At 38.3% G+C, this 22,187-nt stretch overlaps 1 protein-coding gene across 1 annotated transcript in view; it reads right to left on the reverse strand.

Moving 5' to 3' along the window:
• Positions 1 to 3,941: 3,941 nt before the first annotated feature.
• Positions 3,942 to 22,187, reverse strand: part of stra6l (STRA6-like) — a 34,082-nt gene continuing 15,836 nt past the window's right edge. Inside the window, exons 3-18 of the mRNA XM_059031866.1 lie at positions 20,185 to 20,285; positions 19,641 to 19,771; positions 18,494 to 18,614; positions 18,221 to 18,266; positions 17,489 to 17,617; positions 16,596 to 16,666; positions 16,070 to 16,181; positions 14,723 to 14,879; positions 14,081 to 14,156; positions 12,922 to 13,003; positions 10,509 to 10,557; positions 9,827 to 9,944; positions 8,934 to 9,053; positions 8,434 to 8,597; positions 7,981 to 8,127; positions 3,942 to 5,127 (exon numbers count right to left, since the gene is read on the reverse strand). Of these exons, the coding sequence (XP_058887849.1) occupies positions 4,841 to 5,127; positions 7,981 to 8,127; positions 8,434 to 8,597; positions 8,934 to 9,053; positions 9,827 to 9,944; positions 10,509 to 10,557; positions 12,922 to 13,003; positions 14,081 to 14,156; positions 14,723 to 14,879; positions 16,070 to 16,181; positions 16,596 to 16,666; positions 17,489 to 17,617; positions 18,221 to 18,266; positions 18,494 to 18,614; positions 19,641 to 19,771; positions 20,185 to 20,285 (1,911 nt within the window). The 3' untranslated portion in view covers positions 3,942 to 4,840. The remainder of the gene's footprint in view (positions 5,128 to 7,980; positions 8,128 to 8,433; positions 8,598 to 8,933; positions 9,054 to 9,826; positions 9,945 to 10,508; positions 10,558 to 12,921; positions 13,004 to 14,080; positions 14,157 to 14,722; positions 14,880 to 16,069; positions 16,182 to 16,595; positions 16,667 to 17,488; positions 17,618 to 18,220; positions 18,267 to 18,493; positions 18,615 to 19,640; positions 19,772 to 20,184; positions 20,286 to 22,187) is intronic.

The following is a 22,187-nucleotide window of genomic DNA, read 5'->3' on the forward strand; positions in this document are numbered from 1 at the left end:
GTTTAGTGTTAATCCGTTTTGTTTGTCTATTTATTTTGGCCTCAAGTGCCGTGTCCTGTTTTCTGTTTAAACCTTTTATTTCACAATAAAACACTGAGCACCGCAGCGTCTCAGTTTCACTGCAAGTACTGCCTGTCTGTGTGTTTCTTTCTGGCCTGACATCACCCCTGCAGCCAGCCTGTCACACTGACTCATTATATGACAGCTTGAACCTCTTAATTAATCTTTGGGAGAAACTTCCTCAGCTGATGGAAAACCTCCAGCTTCCGAGCTTTAAGGAAGTGATATTAGACTTCCTTGAGGAGTACTGCCGTGTGCTGAAGCCCATTGCCACTGCAATAGATCGCCTTCAGGGTCAGAAAACATGCTACTATGGGGATCTCACCCCCACTCTTTTTGCTGTGAGGTCAAAATTAGAAGCATTGCAGGCCACCAACCTATGCCGCTTTTCCCATCTACTGCAAGCAATCATACCTGGATTCCAGAAACGATTCTGCTGTGTTCTGAAATTGAAGACTGATGTTAATGAGTAAATTTTGACAACACATTACACATTCATTTTTTAAAGATGCGCTGGCTACCACACTGTCTTTCTGGAGACACCAGAAGATTCCATCAACTAATAAGAACATAAGAAAGTTTACAAACGAGAGGAGGCCATTCAGCCCATCTTGCTCGTTTGGTTGTTAGTAGCTTATTGATCCCAGAATCTCATCAAGCAGCTTCTTGAAGGATCCCAGGGTTTCAGCTTCAACAACATTGGTTCCAGACCCTCACAATTCTCTGTGTAAAAAAGTGCCTCCTATTTTCTGTTCTGAATGCCCCTTTATCTAATCTCCATTTGTGACCCCTGGTCCTTGTTTCTTTTTTCAGGTCAAACAAGTCCCCTGGGTCGACATTGTCTATACCTTTTAGGATTTTGAATGTTTGAATCAGATCGTCGCATAGTCTTCTTTGTTCAAGACTGAATAGATTCAATTCTTTTAGCCTGTCTGCATACGCCATGCCTTTTAAACCCGGCATAATTCTGGTCACTCTTCTTTGCACTCTTTCTAGAGCAGCAATATCCTTTTTGTAACAAGGTGACCAGAACTGAATACAGTATTCATTTGAATAACCTTTGCTGCTGCAACAGTGTTTGCCACGCCTCCTATTTTTGTGTCGTCTGCAAATTTAACAAGTTTGCTTACTATACCAGAATCTAAATCATTAATGTAGATTAGGAATAGCAGAGGACCTAATACTGATCCCTGTGGGACACCACTGGTTACCTCGCTCCATTTTGTGGTTTCTCCTCTAATCAGTACTTTCTGTTTTCTACATGTTAACCACTCCCTAATCCATGTGCGTGCATTTCCTTGAATCCCTACTGCGTTCAGTTTGAGAATTCATCTTTTATGCAGGACTTTGTCAAAAGCTTTCTGGAAAGTATGCTTTGCAATTATCCATTTTCAATGTTGCATCCTCAAAAAAGTCAAGTAGGTTAGTTAGACACGATCTCCCTTTCCTAAAACCATGCTGACTGTCTCCCAGGATATTGTTACCATATAGGTAATTTTCCATTTTGGATCTTATTGTAGTTTCCATAAGTTTACATATAATAGAAGTCAGGCTTATTGGTCTGTAGTTACCTGGTTCGGTTTTGTCTTCCCTTTTTTGTAGATCGGTATTACGTTTGCTATTTTCCAGTCTGTCGGTACAACCCCTGTGTCAAGAGACTGTTGCATGATCTTGGTTAGCGGTTTGTAAATAACTTCTTTCATTTCTTTGAGTACTATTGGGAGGATCTCATCCGGCCCAGGGAATTTGTTTATTTTAAGAGCTCCTAGTCCCTTTAACACTTCTGCCTCTGTTATGCTAAAGTTATTTAAAATTGGATAGGAACAGGTCGACATGTGGGGGATGTTGTCCGTGTCCTCCTTTGTAAAAACCTGTGAAAAGTAATCATTTAATATATTTGCTATTTTTTTTTTCTTCATCTATGATTTTGCCATTTGTGTCTCTTAGACATTTAACCTCCTCTTTGAATGTTCTCTTGCTGTTATAATATTGGAAAAACATTTTGGAATTGGTTTTAGCCCCCTTAGCAATATTGATTTCTATCTCTCTCTTGGCCTTTCTAACTTCCTTTTTGACTTGTGTTTGCAGTTCCAAGTACTCTTTCTGTGTGCTTTGTTTTTGGTCCCTTTTAAACGCTCTGTAAAGTGCCTTTTATCGCTGAATATTTTTTTTAATTGATCTATTACACCATTTTGGCCATTTTGTTTTAGATTTAGATTTGTCTACTTTTGGGATGTAATTGTTTTGCGCATCTAGTACTACATTTTTAAAAAACAGCCATCCTTTTTCTATGGATGTTTTAACTATTTTACTCCAATCTACTTCTGTTAGTCTCTGTTTCATACCTTCATAGTTTGCTTTTCTAAAATTGTAAACCTTAGCTTTGGTTATTGCTTTTGGGGTTTTAAAAAATACTTCAAATAAGACCATGTTGTGGTCTGAGTTTGCCAATGGCTCTGACCTCTGTTTTAGTTATTCTGTCTTCATTATTTGAAAAGACTAAATCAAGGCATGCCTCCCCTCTAGTCGGTGCCTTGACAAATTGCGTTAGGAAGCAGTCATTTGTCATTTCCACCATTTCAATTTCGTCCATCGTGCTCCCCACCAGGTTCTCCCATTTTATATGGGGGAAGTTGAAATCCCCCATTTGTATGGCTTCTCCTTTTCTACATGCATTTCGAATGTCATTGTATAACAGATTATTTTGCTCAGCGTCTGAATTTGGCGGTCTATAGCATCCTATTATTATGCCCTTTGAATTTGTGTCCATTATTCTGTTTTCTTTGTCCTGATTTAACACCTGGGCTTCAAGACTATTGCGGTCTGAGGCAAAGGTCAAAGCCGGTGTCTTCGTCGGACCACAGATAAAGAAGATCCTGGAGTGCAATGAATTCCCCAAGAAGCTCACTAGTAAGGAGAAAGCGGCTTGGAACAGCTTTGTCGCAGTGGTTCGGGGCTTCCTGGGCAATCACAAGGCCGAAAACTATGTGGAGCTGGTTGAGACTCTGGTGAAGAACTACGGCACAATGGGCTGTAGGATGTCCCTCAAAGTCCATATCATTGATGCTCATCTTGATAAATTCAAGGAGAACATGGGAGCATACTCGGATGAGCAAGGCGAGCGCTTCCACCAGGATATACTGGACTTTGAACGCTGCTACCAAGGACAGTATAACGAGAACATGATGGGAGACTACATTTGGGGGCTGATTCGTGAAAGTGATTTACAGTATAATCGTAAATCTCGAAAAACTACTCACTTCTAAGTCTTTTGTAGTCATTTTTATATTACTTTAGTATAAATACATGTTAATTTGGATTCATATGTTGTTTTTTTCTGACTTTATGTGAACGAAAAGACACAAATTCGCCCGTTTTCTCATTGGAAATAGGTAAATTTCAAAATATCACTGTCCTGGTCACAAAAGCAAAGTTTGTGGGGAATAATAGCCATTTTCTATACTTTTGAGGCATAAGCAATTAGGAAGAGAAGACGAGCACCAACCGCGAGGTCGCATTGGTCACCCTCACGGTTTCGATGGAAAAAGAGAAATGGCTTCCTTGGAAGGACAGTTTTATGCCCTAGGTGGGTGGGACCGAGTGCATCATCCCAGGAAGGGGCCTATCGGCAGCTCTGCTATAGAGAGCTCAGTGATACCTACCCAACGGGCAGGTGTATCCTGTACGTAATGTCATTAGTGGTCGTCTTCTCCTTCAGGGAACCAGGGTTACGTTAAGTAACATAACGTTTTTTGTAGTTGTTGACAGTATATGCAATAGGTAGAACCTTTTTTTTTTTTTTTGATGGTCGACAAGCCTACAACTTTTAATACACTGCAGTTGGTATCAGACATCTGAATGAAAATGATATTAATAATGCGTCCACACTTAAATATCTTTATTTCAATTATTCACAAATATACATATATGTTATTAATAGAGAGGACAAAGCAAGCACAGGGAAGTTTACAGTACACTACAGTTCTGCAGCACCATTCATTAAAAGATAAGAAATTGATACAACATATAACTGTTTTTTTTTTTCTTTTTTAAAGTAGCTTACCCACATTATTCTCCTTATTTATTTATTTGTTTTGTTTCCGTTGCCATGAAAACAATCTGTTGACTGACAGGTTTGAAAGTTGTACTCACATGATCCCTTTGGCTGTGTGAAAGTGTTATGACGGTATTATACCGGCACAGACTGCACAATTTTGTGCTGTGTGAATGGGTATTTTCTCTGATTTTACTGATTTTCCTAATTTTCCTAATTCTGTGTTCATTTAGATAGCGGTTTATTGCAGCCCAGAGACTAATGTAGCTTGAAATTATATTCGTCCCCCTTGGCATTTATTAGTATTTTGTTTAAGTGTATATTTCTATGGTTGATAAATCTATTTCAATTAGTTTATGTTTAGTCAGTCCTGAAAGACCACGATTGCCCAGTTTGTAATTTGTTTCACATTATGTTCTGTTTGCTATATTCCAATTCATCAAATTGTTCTTCCCCCAAATCGGCATGTCTACTTACTACTTTTGAGATTTTATTTTGGTGGTTCAGTATCTTCAGATTGAAAGACATTCATATTTGCAGGTACTGTAGTTGGTCATTAGATTGTATTGTTATGTAACTGTAACGGTAAACAAGATGGCTACTGATCATTCTTTGAAGGTCTATGAGGCAGCGCAGTGATTTCTAATATGTGATAAGGTCCCAACTGTCCGTACATAAAGCTTTTTATAGCACTGTTCAAGCAATCGACAGCACAGTCCTGATGTATTACAAGGATTCCCGTCTTCTTGGGACAGCTCTAGATTCACAGAGTCCCTGGGGCAGAAATGCACAGACACTGCCATTGACCAGTGAGCTCTCTGTTGGTTTCTCTGGCATGCCCCTGTACCGTGAGGCCAGTCTATAGGTTAATGTCAATTTGTCCAAGCTCCTCCTGCACGACGGGCTGTTGGAAGGAGAAGTCTTTCTTTTCCGAAGAAGAATCAAGCAGGGGTTGTTAAGGAGGGTGTAAAGCAAAAGCCACCTGGAGCGGACTTTGCTGTTCACTGCTGATTCTATAAAACAAACACACAAAATAAATAAATAAATAAATATTATATATATTGCTTGAACAAAAGTTATTGTATTTCTTGCTCTTATTGTATTACTTGTATTGTAACACTTGAAATGTATTTGCTTACGATTGTAAGTCGCCCTGGATAAGGGCGTCTGCTAAGAAATAAATAATAATAAATAATAACACAGTGTAACAAATTATTTTTTTTTTTTTGGTTCCTGGGTAGTAAGTGTTATTTCCTAATTGCTTATGCCTCAAAAGTATAGAAAATGGCTATTATTCCCCACAAACTTTGCTTTTGTGACCAGGACAGTGATATTTTGAAATTTACCTATTTTCCGGAACATTCCAGATAGATTCAGTGCGGAGTAAACTTGGAGTAACTTCTAGAACTTTCTAGAACTTTCCAGTAATATAAATAGTAGTATAAATACAGGGGCCTTAAGCCCACCAGTTCAGTTTAGTTCCAGCTGCCTAAGCGGATACATATCTGCATTTTTCTGAGATGGCATCAAGGTCATAGGAGACTTCAAAATGGTGGCATTCCTGATGGGTCTCCAAGGCGGTTTTACCAAGTTTCCCTGCTATCTTTGCCTGTGGGACAGCAGGGACACCAAGGCGCACTACCACAGGCGGGACTGGCCACAGCGGACCGAGTTCTCTGTGGGGAGGAACAACATCAAGTGGGAGCCACTGGTGGACCCCCAGAAAGTGCTGATGCCACCACTGCACATCAAATTGGGCCTTATGAAACAATTTGTCAGAGCTCCAGATAAGGAGTCAGCAGCCTTCAAGTACCTTCAAGACTTTTTCCCTAAGCTGTCTGAGGCAAAGGTCAAAGCCGGTGTCTTCGTCGGACCACAGATAAAGAAGATCCTGGAGTGCAATGAATTCCCCAAGAAGCTCCTAGTAAGGAGAAAGCGGCTTGGAACAGCTTTGTCGCAGTGGTTCAGGGCTTCCTGGGCAATCACAAGGCCGAAAACTATGTGGAGCTGGTTGAGACTCTGGTGAAGAACTACGGCACAGTGGGCTGTAGGATGTCCCTCAAAGTCCATATCCTTGATGCTCATCTTGATAAATTCAAGGAGAACATGGGAGCGTACTTGGAGGAGCAAGGCGAGTGCTTCCGCCAGGATATACTGGACTTTGAACGCCGCTACCAAGGACAGTATAACGAGAACATGATGGGAGACTACATTTGGGGGCTGATTTGTGAAAGTGATTTACAGTATAATCGTAAATCTCGAAAAACTACTCACTTCTAAATCTTTTGTAGTCATTTTTGTATTACTTTAGTATAAATACATGTTAATTTGGATTCAGATGTTGTTTTTTTCTGACTTTATGTGAACGAAGACACAAATTTGCCCGTTTTCTCATTGGAAATAGGTAAATTTCAAAATATCACTGTCCTGGTCACAAAAGCAAAGTTTGTGGGGAATAATAGCCATTTTCTATACTTTTGAGGCATAAGCAATTAGGAAATAACACTTACTACCCAGGAACAAAAATTGTGTTACATAGTGTAATATATATATATATATATATATATATATATATATATATATATATATATATATATATGGATATTCGAACAGGTAATAATGCAATCACTGTAACTTTAATAATGTATAGAATAAAGTTAACATACACAAGTACCTATTGATGATATATAGCAAGTAACCTATTCTATCACATTAAGCATACAAAATAACAAAGCTTTAAAAATCATTAAATTAATGCAATTCAGTAAACATTTTTAATCACTCAATCATTCATCCTTGACCATGACACGCTTGAGTGACTATGATTGAAGCATATGCACTTATTATTATTATGTGTTTATTTAGCAGACGCCTTTATCCAAGGCGACTTACAGAGACTAGGGTGTGTGAACTATGCATCAGCTGCAGAGTCACTTACAACTACGTCTCACCCGAAAGACGGAGCACAAGGAGGTTAAGTGACTTGCTCAGGGTCACACAATGAGTCAGTGGCTGAGGTGGGATTTGAACCGGGGACCTCTTGGTTACAAGCCCTTTTCTTTAACCACTGGACCACACAGCCTCCTCCTACTTAATCACCTATTAGTGAAACAGTTGATTGGACACTGGATATGGAGTGATTTCAGCTGTTGAATTGCAAGCTTGAATAAAAGCAATAAAGAAAATCACAGAAAAAAACAATATGCCACGTCTGTCAAGAGAGCAGCGCCTTTGTACATTCAGCATGTTGGAGGCTGGACTAGGGCAGCGTACTGTGGCTCGCCGTCTTGGGTGCTCACAGCCAGCAATTTCAAACCTGACGAGACGGTATAACCACACACACTCTGTCAATGACAGGACATGAACTGGGAGACCAAAAGTCACAACACCTGCCCAAGATCGACTGATCATTTTGCAGCATCTTCGTGATGTCATTTGTTAATCAGTACAATAAAAAGTCACCTGCTCCAAAACAGAGTTTGTCATTTTTCAATCACATCTAGTGAATTGTATCCAAATATAATTGGTAAGTTTCTTTTGCTGCTCAAATATAAGTGATACATTTCTTTTGATGCTCTATATATACACACACACACACGCACGTAAACACACAAATGCTAATAATGAATGAATTTATTACAATTTGCATTCACTTGGATACAGTATTCCCTTTGAGATGTTTTTGTTTACAAGGAGAACCTGTGGGACAGCTGGCTTCAGTACACAACACAACACATTACGTAACATAATTTAAGTGTGGTGCAGATGGGGGAAGAGCAGAACTTAGGAAAACTAAATTCTATGTTTTAATGTTGCTATTTACCTATACCTTTGGAGGAGAAGTTATATTTTTAAGAAGTGCTTACCTGAAGTGTTACTAAACTGGGAGTACAATGAAAATTTCTTCCTTTGCGTTATAGTCTTTTTAGCAAGTAGAAGGTGGCAAAAGCAAAGTATGACAGGGTTATTGTGGTAATGGTCAAAAAATATCATGCTGATCCATGTGCCGTATCCTAAAAACAGGGGAAAACTCTGCATTTATTGAATTATCTGACTCAGTACATGTACATAGACTATGAAGGATAAAAACTCAAAATCAGCAGCACTCATTTTACAGATGCAGGGCAAACTATTAAAATGTGAGGCAGAACACAACAGAACATATGAGGTTGGATATCCTCATTCTGTTATTTATCAATCATTACCAGCAGACAACTTATATGGACAATATTTATTTGACAAAATGTTTGTGAGTTCACTTCATGGTCATGCTTTAAATCAGAATAAAAAAAGAAATAATTACTGAGGAGTGGCCTTACCTGGATCTACTCCTTCATATCCTCTCTGCATTATCGTCCTGTCTATTCGAGAAATCAGCCATGTTCCCACAACAAAGCTACATATTAGCCGAAAAATACAGTTACCCAGACCCATGATGGCATTGTAGAATAAAAGAAAGTAGTTGAAGTTCTGGAATGCTTTCCTGTGAATGCCAAATACAAATTCAAAGTGAGGTTACTGCTGACACTGTTGAAATGCATTGCTTTCTTGTGCACTCTACTTTATTGTGATGGTTTCATACCCAGCAAGTTATGTTGATGGCATACATTTATTTTGACAAATAAGTTTAGATTGTGTTAGAGAGCCTTAGGCCGTGTGGCAGCTTCCCTATAGCTATATGAAGGCTTTCATTAAATAAACAGGCTGAAATGAAGGGCTGTTTCCCTGGAGAAATGCAGACTCTGCAGAACCCTGTTGACTGACAGTGACCAGGAATAATTCAGTTTATGTCTTTAAGTGAGGTTAACATCAGGTTTACTTGTTATTCAGGGCCAATGGTTTCCCTTTATCTTCAGGTGAAATCTTGTCTTGAAGGAAGAAAATTTGAGCAATCACAATCTGAATGATCACAAATCCTATTAGGAGGGCAATAGTTAGGCTGAAACAGAATAATATTTTGTTAATGGTCACATACTTATTTCATTTACAATTTCATTATTTCTATTAAAAAAATGTATATGTCATAAAAAAAATAAAAAAATCAGACCAAAATAATTTCTCTGAATAATGGAATTTATGCATCTGTTGTTTCCCTATTATCTAGGCTATACTGCACCTGAGGTATATATAACAGGCAGTGATGCACTTGTGTTACGGATTCTGAACTGCGTTGGTGAGATGAGGCTGAAAGCTCAATAACTGGGAATGAAGACGATCCTGGCACTTTTGCATTGTGGTTAAAACATCCACTTGCAGTGTGTATGGCCACCAGTTGGCGCCTAGAACCCACCCTGTCACGTGTACAGTACGTCCATGATGGCTCAATGTGTGCCCTTATAATGCAATAGTTCTGTACTAAGGGTCAGCGGTACAACTGTGATACAGTAGTATTATAATGACATCCCTATTGTAATTTTCAAACTGTTCTGTAAGGACTTCTTAACTCAGACTCAGATTTTTGCTTCAAGTAGTTCATATCTATACAAGCTGGTTCCCAGCTCCTCCACCTGTTACTCTACGCTGCAGCTGTGCAGTGGATTATCTGGTCGTAGTAAAGATGGCAAGTTTAAAAATGTTACAACACTGGAAAGACACAACATTATTCCAAGTACAGAACATGCTAATTCTTATGAATACGCACTGTCTCATCCTGTTGTCAAACTGGATAACCCTACTGAAAGATCATGTAAAATAAACCCTTAATAGACTCACATGCTTATTCCAAACCCCTTTAACAGTTTCAATCCATGTCCTTTTTGAATGGGAAGAATGCATCCATATGCAATGCACAGTCCAAATATGAACATGACAAAGTGAAGGATGAGGTAACCTGCATCAATGAAAGACATTTCAAATCACCAAGGGCCTATAAAGCATCTGCATGCCAGTAAATGCATCTCTGTCCTATATTTTAACCTCCTCTTGTTTTTTGAGTAAAACTGTATCTTTTTTTTCACAGACCCTATATTGTATATATCAATATTTTTTTTATAGATGTGTGAATTATTCAAAGTTTTTACTTTCCTTTTAATCAAATTTTTTCTACTGCTCAAAAACAGATTTTGCTGATCATTTAGTATTTATTTCTCCTAACATTCTCTTTCATATCTTTCTATCTAAAAAATCTTTGTAACAGTATATGGAATTGACATATTTTCTTATTAGATGTGCATACGATCACATTATAAAAAAAGAACAAAAGACTTAGCTTGTTAGTTCATTTTTTATTAGAATGGTAACATTTACAAATATACTTCTGTAAACCATGTCTTCAGTTAAAAAAAAAAAGCTTTACAGATGAGAATCAAGCGACTCTAATAGAATGAAACGAGAAAAGGAAAGAGTAGTGGTATTTTATCTTTCAAGATCAGCTTCACATTTCACACATACATACCCCAAAGAGTGTAAGCTATCTGCCAACCTGAATATCTTGCTATGGCAGCCTGAAAAATATTGAAGACAGGTTGTTTACATTCCCCAGCCATAGTAACCATAGTTTTAGTTTTAGGGATACAAGCTTCCTTCCTCCTTTAATTCTGCTTGCTATAATGTCCCAAATGCACAGTGTCACTTCGCATGGAAGCAAATGCTCCAGGAACATTCACGCTTAACCTAATCCTAAATCACTCCAGGCTACTTTATTGAAATTCCTGTTCAGTCTTTCAAACAGCAGATTCTATTAAACGTGTGGATGCTCCTGAAGCAATCCATAGCCTGTCAGTCAAAATGGCATGCTTCTGCAAATTATACGAGAAATTAAAACGGGATCACCAGGGCCGGATTAAGGTTATGAGGGGCCTAAGGCTAATAGGAGGGAAGGGCCTAAGTATGTATTACATATTTAGGGCTTCTGTTTTTGGGGTTTTATTAATTGTATTTTTCGGTGCTTATTTTTAGCTATTTTCGAGTTTTATGTAAATTGTTTTTTTTCGGGGCTTTCGTTTTTGATATACTGTATGAAATTAGGGTTTCGGTTACTTTCCAATATGCTTGAGCGTTTTTTTTTTTTTGTGTGTCAAAATCTGTATAGTAACTCGACAGTACCTGCACACTTAAATTGTACCTTCTTTCCTTTGCTGTCTTCCACAACGCAATCTCTATGGTCACAGGCATATTCTTCTGGGGTTTTTGTGTGTAGGCATTTTTGAACATTTCACCACAATTCTGTTTTAAATCCTCTGTATTTTAACTGTAATACAGCTTTAAATCCCGCTAACAAGCCTCCATTCTGATTGTAATCTCGTTTTAAATCCCACAAGCAGAGTCTCCAATAGAAATGTAGGAATGTGCTGTCACTCAGTAGTTGGGGCGGGTTTAAAGTATTCAGAACGAATCAATGATAGATACAAGTCATGAATGCGGGACATTGCCCAGCAGCACTGGGAAATGTATTTATTATTATTTTTGTAGTCGGTTTTATTTTTTTATATGTGAAAAGGGTAAAGTCAACATGGATAGATTAACCATTTCCACAGTTTTTCTGGTGTTTTCCGGTGTTTATTGGCTATCCATCGATTTAATTTTTTTGTATAGAGGATGTTTTATCAGGTTTTATCGGTTAAAACCGAAAATCAGAAGCCCTATACATAATGCAAAAAAAATGGTGAAGTTATCATGTATCATGTACTGAAAACTAAAATGATCTCAATTAATGCTCACTCCGCAGTTTATTAATAAGGGAAGCTAGCTCTATTTAATGATAGTAGGTATTGCTAGCAATAGATTTTAAATTCTGTATGCAAAAGTTTAAATAATCCAATTTTATGTAAAGGGCGAGACAGGTATTATGTACACAGCTATGAAAATTTAAAATAATGATTTTTTTGAAAACGGTTAGTCCTACACAAAAATTGTAAATATCGTAAAATATTAAACTTTACAAGATCTACAACTTTTGTTCATAGCATTTTCCGGCGATTTAGTTGTAGAAAATCGTGTTGATTTTATTTTTTTAGATCATAAAAATAAAAACCATTAAATGGTTTATTATAGTAATTGTTAACTTTTAACAAAGATTCGAAAATCTTAAAATAAACATAATAAAAACATGGAAATTACCTTGCTTTCCGAAGAATCGATTCGTCTGGCCACAAGGTTCCAAAATTATGATTACAAATACAGTTAAATAAAATCTTTAGAATGTAAAATATACAATAAACTATAAATAAATAGCACTACATACAACAAAGCAAGCAAACGCGATCGCTAAAATAAAGGAAATAAAAACACAGGCAGACTCAAGATTGAAACGGCTTGAAAAATGAGTCGCTGCAGCAGAGACAACTAGTTCAACTAGTGAAGACTGAGTGAGTAGTTTGCTAACTGACCACGAGGGTGCTACAATTCGTATTGCTAATGTTGTCAATTTGTACAAAGCAATATCTAATGAGGCAAAACATTTCCGATGACCACGCTAAACTGTCGCTCAGCTGTTATTTCAATATGGAATGGAGGGCCTAAAGGAGGGCCTACAATATGAGGGCCTAAGGCTATAGCCTTATTAGCCTATGGGTTAATCCGGCCCTGGGGATCACCTTCCTTCAAAACAATGCTTTTGTTATGCAGATAACATATTGCCATAAATGCCTATTTGGGCATATAAGGTTACAGATTAGTTAACTACCAGTATACAGTATATATAAGAGTGTTTTATGTGAGAATTACACAATGCTATGCAATGCTACAAATGCAATGCTACACATTCCCTCCTAATGCTTTGACTTATTTTACAATGTCTGGCATTAGAGCCCTGTATAAAAGGCATTCAAAATTTAAGATTGTCGACGATGATGATGATGATGACTTACCACACTTGTAGCAGGGCTGGGGTTATGAAACTTCTGTGGCAGAAACCCTTTCTGTCCAGCCCATAGCCTCATTAAATGTTTCCTTTAGGGATAAGGCAGAGCAAAACAAATTATTATTAAAATAAAATAAAAAATGTTTGTTACATTGGAAAAATCCATGTCTGACTGATCAGTGTAACATTGTACCATTTTCACTAAATGGCCCAATAATGCTATATTGAGATTGCAGTGTTACAGCCTAATGGCAGCAGTGTGGAGTAGTGGTTAGGGCTCTGGCCTCTTGACCAGAAGGTCGTGGGTTCAATCCCAAGTGGGAACTGCTGCTGTACCCTTGAGCAAGGTACTTTACCTAGATTGCTCCAGTAAAAACCCAACTGTATGAATGGGTAATTGTATGAAAAAATAATGTGAAATAATGTAATATCTTGTAACAATTGTAAGTGGCCCTGGATAAGGGCGTATGCTAAGAAGTAAATAATAATAATGGGCCCTCTTCTTAAAGATTAAAAAGAAAACATGTTTTTTTCCCAGTTGTTTTTATTATTATGAAGCAGCTGGCTGGGTTATTCCAGGAAAAGAAAGGATTGGAGGGAAGGGTACAGATTCACTCTCTAGAGAAAAAAGGACAGGATTTGTTTAACCAAGTGTAGTAGTGAATATCATCTTCTAAAATGAAAATGTATGTTTGCTATAACATGTTTCTTTCAGAACTGGATATCTGAGCCCTATATAGCAAATGGAAGTGCACTGAAGTGAACATGGCTTCATCCACTTTTAAGCTTTGTGAATATGGCCCCATAATATAATTAAAACAATAGAAAGTAAAGCTAATATTTGAGTTTAAATACATGATAATCCATTATAGGTACAGTAGAATTATCATTATTCTTTTTTTTGTGGATGGGTCAAATTTTCCTTGCTTGTCACATTTAAAAGCTGAGGATATCACACATGCAGCAATGTTCAAAACGCTTTGAATACACTGATTTCATTTTTAGTTTTTTTAGTAATTTAAGTTATGAGGCACAACATTCCCAATAACATATTATCGGCACATTTTTCCTGATAAACCACAATTCACCATGACGATTCTAATGAAGCCGCACAATGCCATGCAAATATATACACTTAAGCACTGTGAATATTCAAATAAACTTACCTATAGCACGCTAAGATATGAAAAATGTAGGTCACAGAGGTCGCACATGCAAGAAATGTTGTAACAAACCAGGTACCTTTATAGAAATCAGAAGTTCAAACATGTATTGAGTCGCAATGCTGGAGACATATTGAACATGTGTGTTTTTTGTTACTTATGTATTGAATAGATCAGGGATTCAGCACTGGCTAAGATATCAGATTCCTTGAGAATATAACCAATTACGGCACCTTATTGCTATTATTATAAACTGTAGGTAAATACATCATGTTAGAATCTGTGAGGAAAGTTAAACAACCAATTGTGTCTCAGAGTACTGTTCAATGTTACATGAAATATACAACAATTGGTTAATGACTTTTACAACATTCTACCATTATTCAGTTGTCTGTGCAATTTATTATCAGAACTTGATATTTAAGTTTCCCATTACAATTGATAGATTTTCTGTTTTATATGTTAATATACAATAAAAGCAGCTCAGTAAAAAACGCCACTTCACAATTTAGGCCACTTTTTACAGTCCTGATTCGTTCCTTTTGACTGAAAAGTAAAGTCACCTTCAATATTACCCCTATATACATAATAAGCACACCATATACAGTCCTCAAAATATCAAACCTCTGTTAAATGACCTCTTACCTTTGGCAACCTTGTTAAATTCTTCAATTTGAGGGATTGATTGTGTCAAAATATTGCCTGTGTCATTACTAGATTCACCTACCACCTTCAGAGCCTCTTTAAATAAATCCAGTTCTTTGAATGCTATATCACTGACGCTGTATTCTGCAAGCGTGAACTAGAAAAAAAGAAAAATATAAATATGTCAAGAGAGAAACATGTCAATAAACTTGTTTCAAAACAAGTGGGTTTGATTTTCTCTAAGACAGAGCAGTTTGGACTCCATTTTCAGGTTAGAGTTCTTTACTACCATAAACCGACTGTAGCTAAAAGTGGATTTTGTTAGTAGACACCTAGTACATTATATAGTGCCTCGCTGCCAAGAAACCCCAATTGGAACCCTGGAACCTAATCTTGGTAGATCTCAGAAGCTAAGCAAGGTTGGGTTTGGTCTGTATTTGGACGTGCAGGATCCATGTACTAACCAGGAGGTAGAGTCCTTTGGATGAGATGCTAAACTACTACATGAATGTTAAAGATCTCATGGCACTCTTCAGTTTTAGTTGCCGCCTAAAGTGTCTTTACAGTATATTAGTAAGTGACAGCACCATTAGTGCACAGCAGTGAATTGCCAGAAAGACTAAACCTGAAACTGGATCCAAAGTGGCAGATCATCAGATGGCACTGGGCTCTTTCTTTTAGAAAGACACTTTGGAAGCTCTAGCCTACATTACAACAATCTGTGGCAGACAACTAGAACTGTAAATAAGCCCAGTAGTTGAGTAATTGCAATAGCTACTCAGAATGATTGCAAATATTATAAAAAGGTAAGGGAACAGTAACATTACTAGATGAATTACACTTGATGCGGCTTGCTCTTTAAGGGTTTGTTAAAATTCCAGTACATCCTATCCTGTGTAGTCATTCTGTGCACAGAAAATGGCAGAGTTCTAAAACAACAACACTTTCATGTTTAATAGTAGTTCTTGAGTACAATATCTGTTTTAGTGATTTATTAGGAGTAATATGTTGTGTGTAGAGTGTCTCTTATTATCGGAGATATCATTTCTTACTGCTCAGCTTCATATTGTGGCCCTGTACAAGATTCTCTTAAACAAATGGAGACACCCTACATGCAATGTATTCATAACACACAACATATTAATAATACAGGTCAATCAAACTTGGACTAACTCTCAGAAAAACAAGGCTGCTGTTCCCAAATCCCTGTAAACGGGGGCAGGACATCTCCGAGTATGAGATCTCTGTGGATCTACCCTACTTCTAAATATCTTCTAATGCTACTAATTTTAGTAGCATTAGAAGATATTGCAGTGATCCATGTTGGCCCTTTCTAGTAGTACTCACAATGTAGAGGCAAATTAAGGAAATTATAGACGTGCCAATCATTCTGTTAGGGAACTTGAAATTAGGGTCCCAGTCATATATCTTCCTTTGGAACCAATTCTTCTCCAATTTTCTGCAAATAAATACAAATCATATACACAGATACTTTTATGCACTGTCTGTAAGGTCTTCAGTTGTTGTAGGAAAATATCCAGGTAACTATAGACAGGTATTGCATCGGCCTGATTGCAGGCACTTTATTTTAGTAACACATTTGAACAAGATAGTTTAAAACACAGGACTGGGTGCAGCAGAAGTTGAATTCCCATCTACTTTGGCTGGGTTTCCCCAGAACAGCTAGGTCACATATAGAAATTGCGACAAGGATTTTTAATTATAGATAATCAGATCAGTTTTTTAACCTACAGTCTTTTATGTACTGTATAGGATGTTTCAACTTTGTAACTTGAACACCCTGCTCTGTGGATAGTCTGTGAATGTAGTGCCTTGTATGCACACCAAAATGCAAAAATAAAGACACACATACTGTTCTGCGGGCTTCCTTAATAAGTTCTGGACATGACGAGCCTGGTGGGTTTGAAGGATTTGCTCTTGTTCCTGAGAAAAAGAGAAATAACTTTTACAATTAAGTTTTACCAGAAAAACAAGTATTATAGTAACATACACCTCCCACCAAAGCTGTTAATATGAAATGGACTATACATGTAAAGATCTAAGTGTGACAAAGACAGAAGGGCAGACATCTCCATATCCCCTCTTAAAGACATTAGCCAGTTTCATCCCAATTGGAAAAGCATTTCTCTAGATATTTAAAATCTAAATATGGAAGTACGGACAGTGGCCTTCATTGTATCCACCTGGGTTATGCTTCCCCAGCGCTGGTATTTTAAGGATGGAGATTAATATATTCAAGTCACAACAACAAGAGTGAGTTTAAAACAAATATCTTGATCCTGGTGTCATTGTTACTGGGTTTCTGCAAGTCACACCTAGACTAGTACATTAGGAAACCACCAGATACATCATTTATTGTGGCAATTTTGTACTTCCTGTACCTAAAGCACGTTAATTATTTGACTAACTTTGATAAAAAAAAACAAAACATTTCATTTAATGACTAATAGTTTCAGGTAATTTTCTCTGTTCTCGGTTTTGTTGAAACAGAGAGAGTAGCAACGTGGCCGTGGTGGAGTTATCAATTTTATAAAAAGTGCATAGCAACATAAAAGACAGCAAAGGGGGTCAACCGTCTAGCTTATTAACGACCAAAAAACATGGACAAACATTTCAAAACAATTGCTAATGTGATAAAAAATAAAAAGCTGCATCGGTATGTAGAGCACAGGAGGCAGAACAGAAGTAGTGAGCATGTAGTTTATGTCCAGGGACACTCTTAACAGTCATAACAGAGATACTTACTTCTTCCGTATCTAATCTCAGATTGACCCGGATAGCCTTTACCAGCATGTGAATAAATCGCACTAGCAGGAACACTAGGCATATCAGAGAGGGCCAGTTGAAAATCACTTTCTGGCATTTGCCAATAATCTGTAAAGAGTGAAACCATGCATGCAGATCACTATGATTCTGACAATGATGTAAAAGAGTATCCCCCTCCCTCTCTCGCACATTTCACCACTCTGATACTGCCGCAGCTTTTTTTTTTTGTATTCTTACTGATATTACAAACATTTTTTCTATTCTTATCTGTTCACATCTTGGTGTACCTGATTTGAGTGAGGGAGGGGAAACTTGGGGGCCATACCTCCAAAAGACACCCAGAGTGTGGACAAGCAAAAATACTAATTTCATATTTTTCTAATGTGTTGCGACTGTCACAAGGAATTAAAAATACAATAGGAAAATGTGATTAAAGCATGCTGGTACTTTTTTTTTTTTAAGGTTACAAATCTTGTGGGCCACTGTTTATAAATGTGAATAACGTATTTCCTTTTTCATTGCTCAGAGCCCTTGAATCTTCGTGAAATGTACGTAAGCATTTTCATTATAATGCCTGTCGTCACCCCTAACTTTCACAGAGACGGGACAAACGCAACCAGAAAACTCTGATAAGGACATTAGCCTAAACAACTGTCAGGTGTCTTTCTTCAATTTCCCTCTGAAGCATACATTTAAAAAAAAGATACTTACAGGGCCATTGGGACATTTTATTATGTTCCAAAGTAAAACAAAAATCCTGCAAATAAGAATATTAAATTCAGTACAAATCCAAACGCATTATATTATTACAGTATTTATTTACTTTGTCATATTAAGTGGAGGGGCAATACTAAAAAGGAAAGAAAAGGGGGCTTCACCTCAAAACATTAAAAGCCACTGAACTACACCTTCAAGCATCACCCTGCCCTTCTGACTGTGCATAGCATGGCTCAAGCTCCAGAAGTGCTTCTTTCAAGTACTTACAGTGTTAGTGTATACAGAATTCCAAACACTCCTCCGACAACTTTGAAGTCTGTTGACAGGCAGATGAAAAGTGGATAGTAAGCAACGCCCACTTCCAGAGCACCCACCAGGGAAACTATAGCTGGTGGAGAATCAAGAACAGACATTTGAATAAACTGACAAATATAATGGTTTACAGATGCCAAGACAAATTTATACAGTAGTTCTTACTGGCATTTTAAACTAAAGTATGAACAGCTTAGAATGCCATTTAGTCGATTTTTAGGATAGATGCAATGATTCATAGTTGAAGGCTAATTTTGTCACATAATTTGAATGGAATGAGGGGGTCTGTCCAGTGCTTCCAGTTACTATTTTTCAAGCAAGCTCAATAAATCAATATTGTGCAACAGAACACAGAACTACTGAGAATGAATGCAAACACCATAAAGAATCTACTATATTGGCATTTAAAGCTGTTTACCCTTTAAAAGATGCAGTATCCCAAGCATGTCATATTTTACACTACAATAACATTTCATAGCCTTCTGTGCACTCTACTTCAGAAACTTCGCTGACACTTTATGTAGTTTTAGGTGGAGCAACACAACGTTTCTACCTGGAAGTCTGCTTGCCACAAACATCTCTTCTAAGTCTATTCCCACTTAATTTCTAACTGTGTCCTCTGGTCCTGGTTTCTGTAATACGCTTAAAGTATTGGTTAGAGTTAACTACGTCAACTCTTCTTTGTTCTAAGATAAACAGATTTTCTTTCAGCCAATCTTCACAGCTCCTTCCTTTAAGCCCTGCGAAGAGTCTGCTTGCTCTTTGTTGGAATCTCCCCTTTGGTACTGTGGCGACCAGAACTGGACACAGTGCTCTGGGTGCAGTCTCACCAGTGCGCTATACCACCTCATCATAACCTGCTTGGATTTGTACTCTATTGAGGCTCTGTTATATCTTGGGAAGCAAAACATTTTTGGGTCCATTATAATAATATAAACACCACCCGTGAAACCTATATTAATTCTGATGATGTTTTACCCCATGCATTATCTTTGTCCCCCATTGTCCAGTTTTATAGGGTGGCAGTATTCAGATCCACCACGGTTGAGTGAATCCCAGCACGGTGTGATTATTTCAAATTGTGTCCCATGCCTTTTCTTACCTTTGGCCCATGATGGAACGTCAAATGGTACATACTTTTCAGAGAAAAGTATCAGGACACTTGAAGCCACTGCCCCAAATGCAAAACCATAGGACCATCGGTTACTGAGACTGCCAATAAAATCTAAGGGCCTGCAAAACAACAACAATATGTCAGGTGGCTGCTGGGAAGAAGGGGTTTTGTTCTCAACATGCTTACCAGTCAGTCACTCTAACTGTGATCTCATGATTCCTAAAAGGCAGTGAAGCCATTTGAAGAGATGTTCATCACAATTGGATAGGCAGTTTTCAATATTTGTAAAAATACATTGAATATGTGACAAACTATCAATACCTTGTTGATATCTATCTACCCTACAACCCAACTACAACATAAAACACTAGTGGTTGTTCATAGGAGAATGATTTCTATGGTGAATGACGGAGCACTAAGTCAAGAGGTAGCAGCATTTACTGAATTATTTCATTAGCAGAATTTCCGCAAGAAAATGAGGTGTTGCATCTCAGTTGTGCTGTTCAACCAGGTAAAAGGAAAATGTGCTCACACAATTATTCCAAAGTGTCCCGTCAGAAAGGTGATTTTTTCATCTATTTCCATTTTGTTTACTCTCCTCTGAAGAAAAGACAGCACCACAATGATGAAAAGCTGAAACACAAAAAATATATATTTTTTTAAATATACAGGCTAACCTCACTATAATGAACACCTGTTTTCAATGATCTCAGTACTGACTGACAATGAACTTTCTCCATTGTCAAGTGTGTTATTCTCTCAGTGGAAATTCAAAGATAACACTAATTCAAAGATGACCTATTGTAGTACAAATCGTTGCCTGTCAGTCATCTTCACACAAACTGCAACCAGGCAACAGGCGTGAAGAGCAATCTATGCTGGATAGTTTTTTTTCAAGAGAAAGGACGCGTAATTACTGTATTCAGCATGTAAGTGTATATTCTTTCCTTTTTCATTTCTTTACTGTTTTCTTTTAAACATATGTGTAGCAGGGCGACTGCCCTGCACAAGGAACATTAGTGTTGGTGTAATGTATATGTGGAAATGGGTTTGTTTTGTGTGCTTTTTGGAGTTGTTATGTTAGATTAAATGATTGTTTACAGACGGGCGCTCGATTGAGACTTGCTGCCTGCCTGTCTTGTATGTGTCCTCTGTGCGTTACCAGCGTTGGTAGCGTCACATGACCCATTTGCTTACTTTCTGTTTTGTGTTTAATAAGTCCTGCGCGCCTGTGCTGGTGTTTCTCTCCGTCTTGCAATGCGGTTACCCACACGTGTCACGAGTACCTTGTCACAATACCGTTTAAATGTTTATCAATGTATAGTAACTACTATATAATGATGTTCAAATCAAATTTGCCGTTTTGTCATTATTCTGATACAGGGAAATGCCAAACCCTATTATAGTGAACAACCTGATATAACGATAGGTTGCGGATGCAACCCCGGTTCCCTGAAAGAGAAAATAACCATCAACATGAGATATTGCCGTCAGGCAGCACCGGTAGGCTGAGCTTTTATAGCAAAGCTGCCGATAGGCCCCCACGCCAGCTGCAGTGTAAGCCCGCCCCCCTGGGAGCTTACTTAACTGCGCGCGTGGGGATGCACTTCCTCTTTTGCTCTTCAGGCCGTGAAGGCTACCGGAGCGACCTCGCAGCTTGATGGTTATTTTCTCTTTCAGGGAACCGGGGTTGCATCCGCAACCTATCGTTCCCTTTCAAGTCGAAAATAACCATCAACATGGGATACAGTGTACCCTAGCTGTCGCGAGGGAGGATTCTCGGCAGTAGGACAGACTTACGTCATAACGCAACTGCGTAGGCAGTACATCTAGGCATATGCGGAGCTGCGCCTCAGCGTCTATGCTCGTAATGACACCTGTCTTAAAGGTGGAACAGTCAACACCATGCTATCTACCACTCTATACGTCCGCATCCTGAGGCGTCATAGAGTGTAAAACAGATGCTCCAAACAGTGGAGCAGAGGAATCCAGTACATTTAACCTGTAAAACCTCATGAAAGTATGCGGCGTAGCCCAACTGGCTGCCGCGCAAATATCAGACACCGGCACCCCTCGAAAGAGGGCCCAGGATGTCGCCATACCCCTAGTAGAATGCGCCTTCAACTGCCCTGGTGGCGGAAGGCCTGCAGATTCATACGCTAATTTAATAGCATCCACTATCCAGTGGGAAAGGCGCTGTTTAGACAGCGGCTGACCCAAAGATCTAGAACCATGGCATATGAACAACTGTTCTGTCTGCCTCACAGTCCTTGTACGGTCAATATAACACCTCAATGCCCTCACGGGGCAGAGCATGTGTAACCGCTCTTCCTCTGGGGAAGAAAAAGGAGGATGGAACGCCATCAACTCGACTGACTGGTTCATGTGGAACGGGGATATAACCTTTGGTAAAAAGGCCGGATTAGGGCGCATGGAGACCTTAGAACCGTCTCCTGCAAAACGAGTACAAGAAGGATGCACTGAAAGTGCATGTAACTCGCTCACGCGTTTTGCTGATACCACAGCCAGCAAAAA

The sequence above is a fragment of the Acipenser ruthenus genome, chromosome 1 (genome assembly GCF_902713425.1).
Source record: "Acipenser ruthenus chromosome 1, fAciRut3.2 maternal haplotype, whole genome shotgun sequence".
In the NCBI taxonomy this organism is placed as follows: domain Eukaryota; kingdom Metazoa; phylum Chordata; class Actinopteri; order Acipenseriformes; family Acipenseridae; genus Acipenser; species Acipenser ruthenus.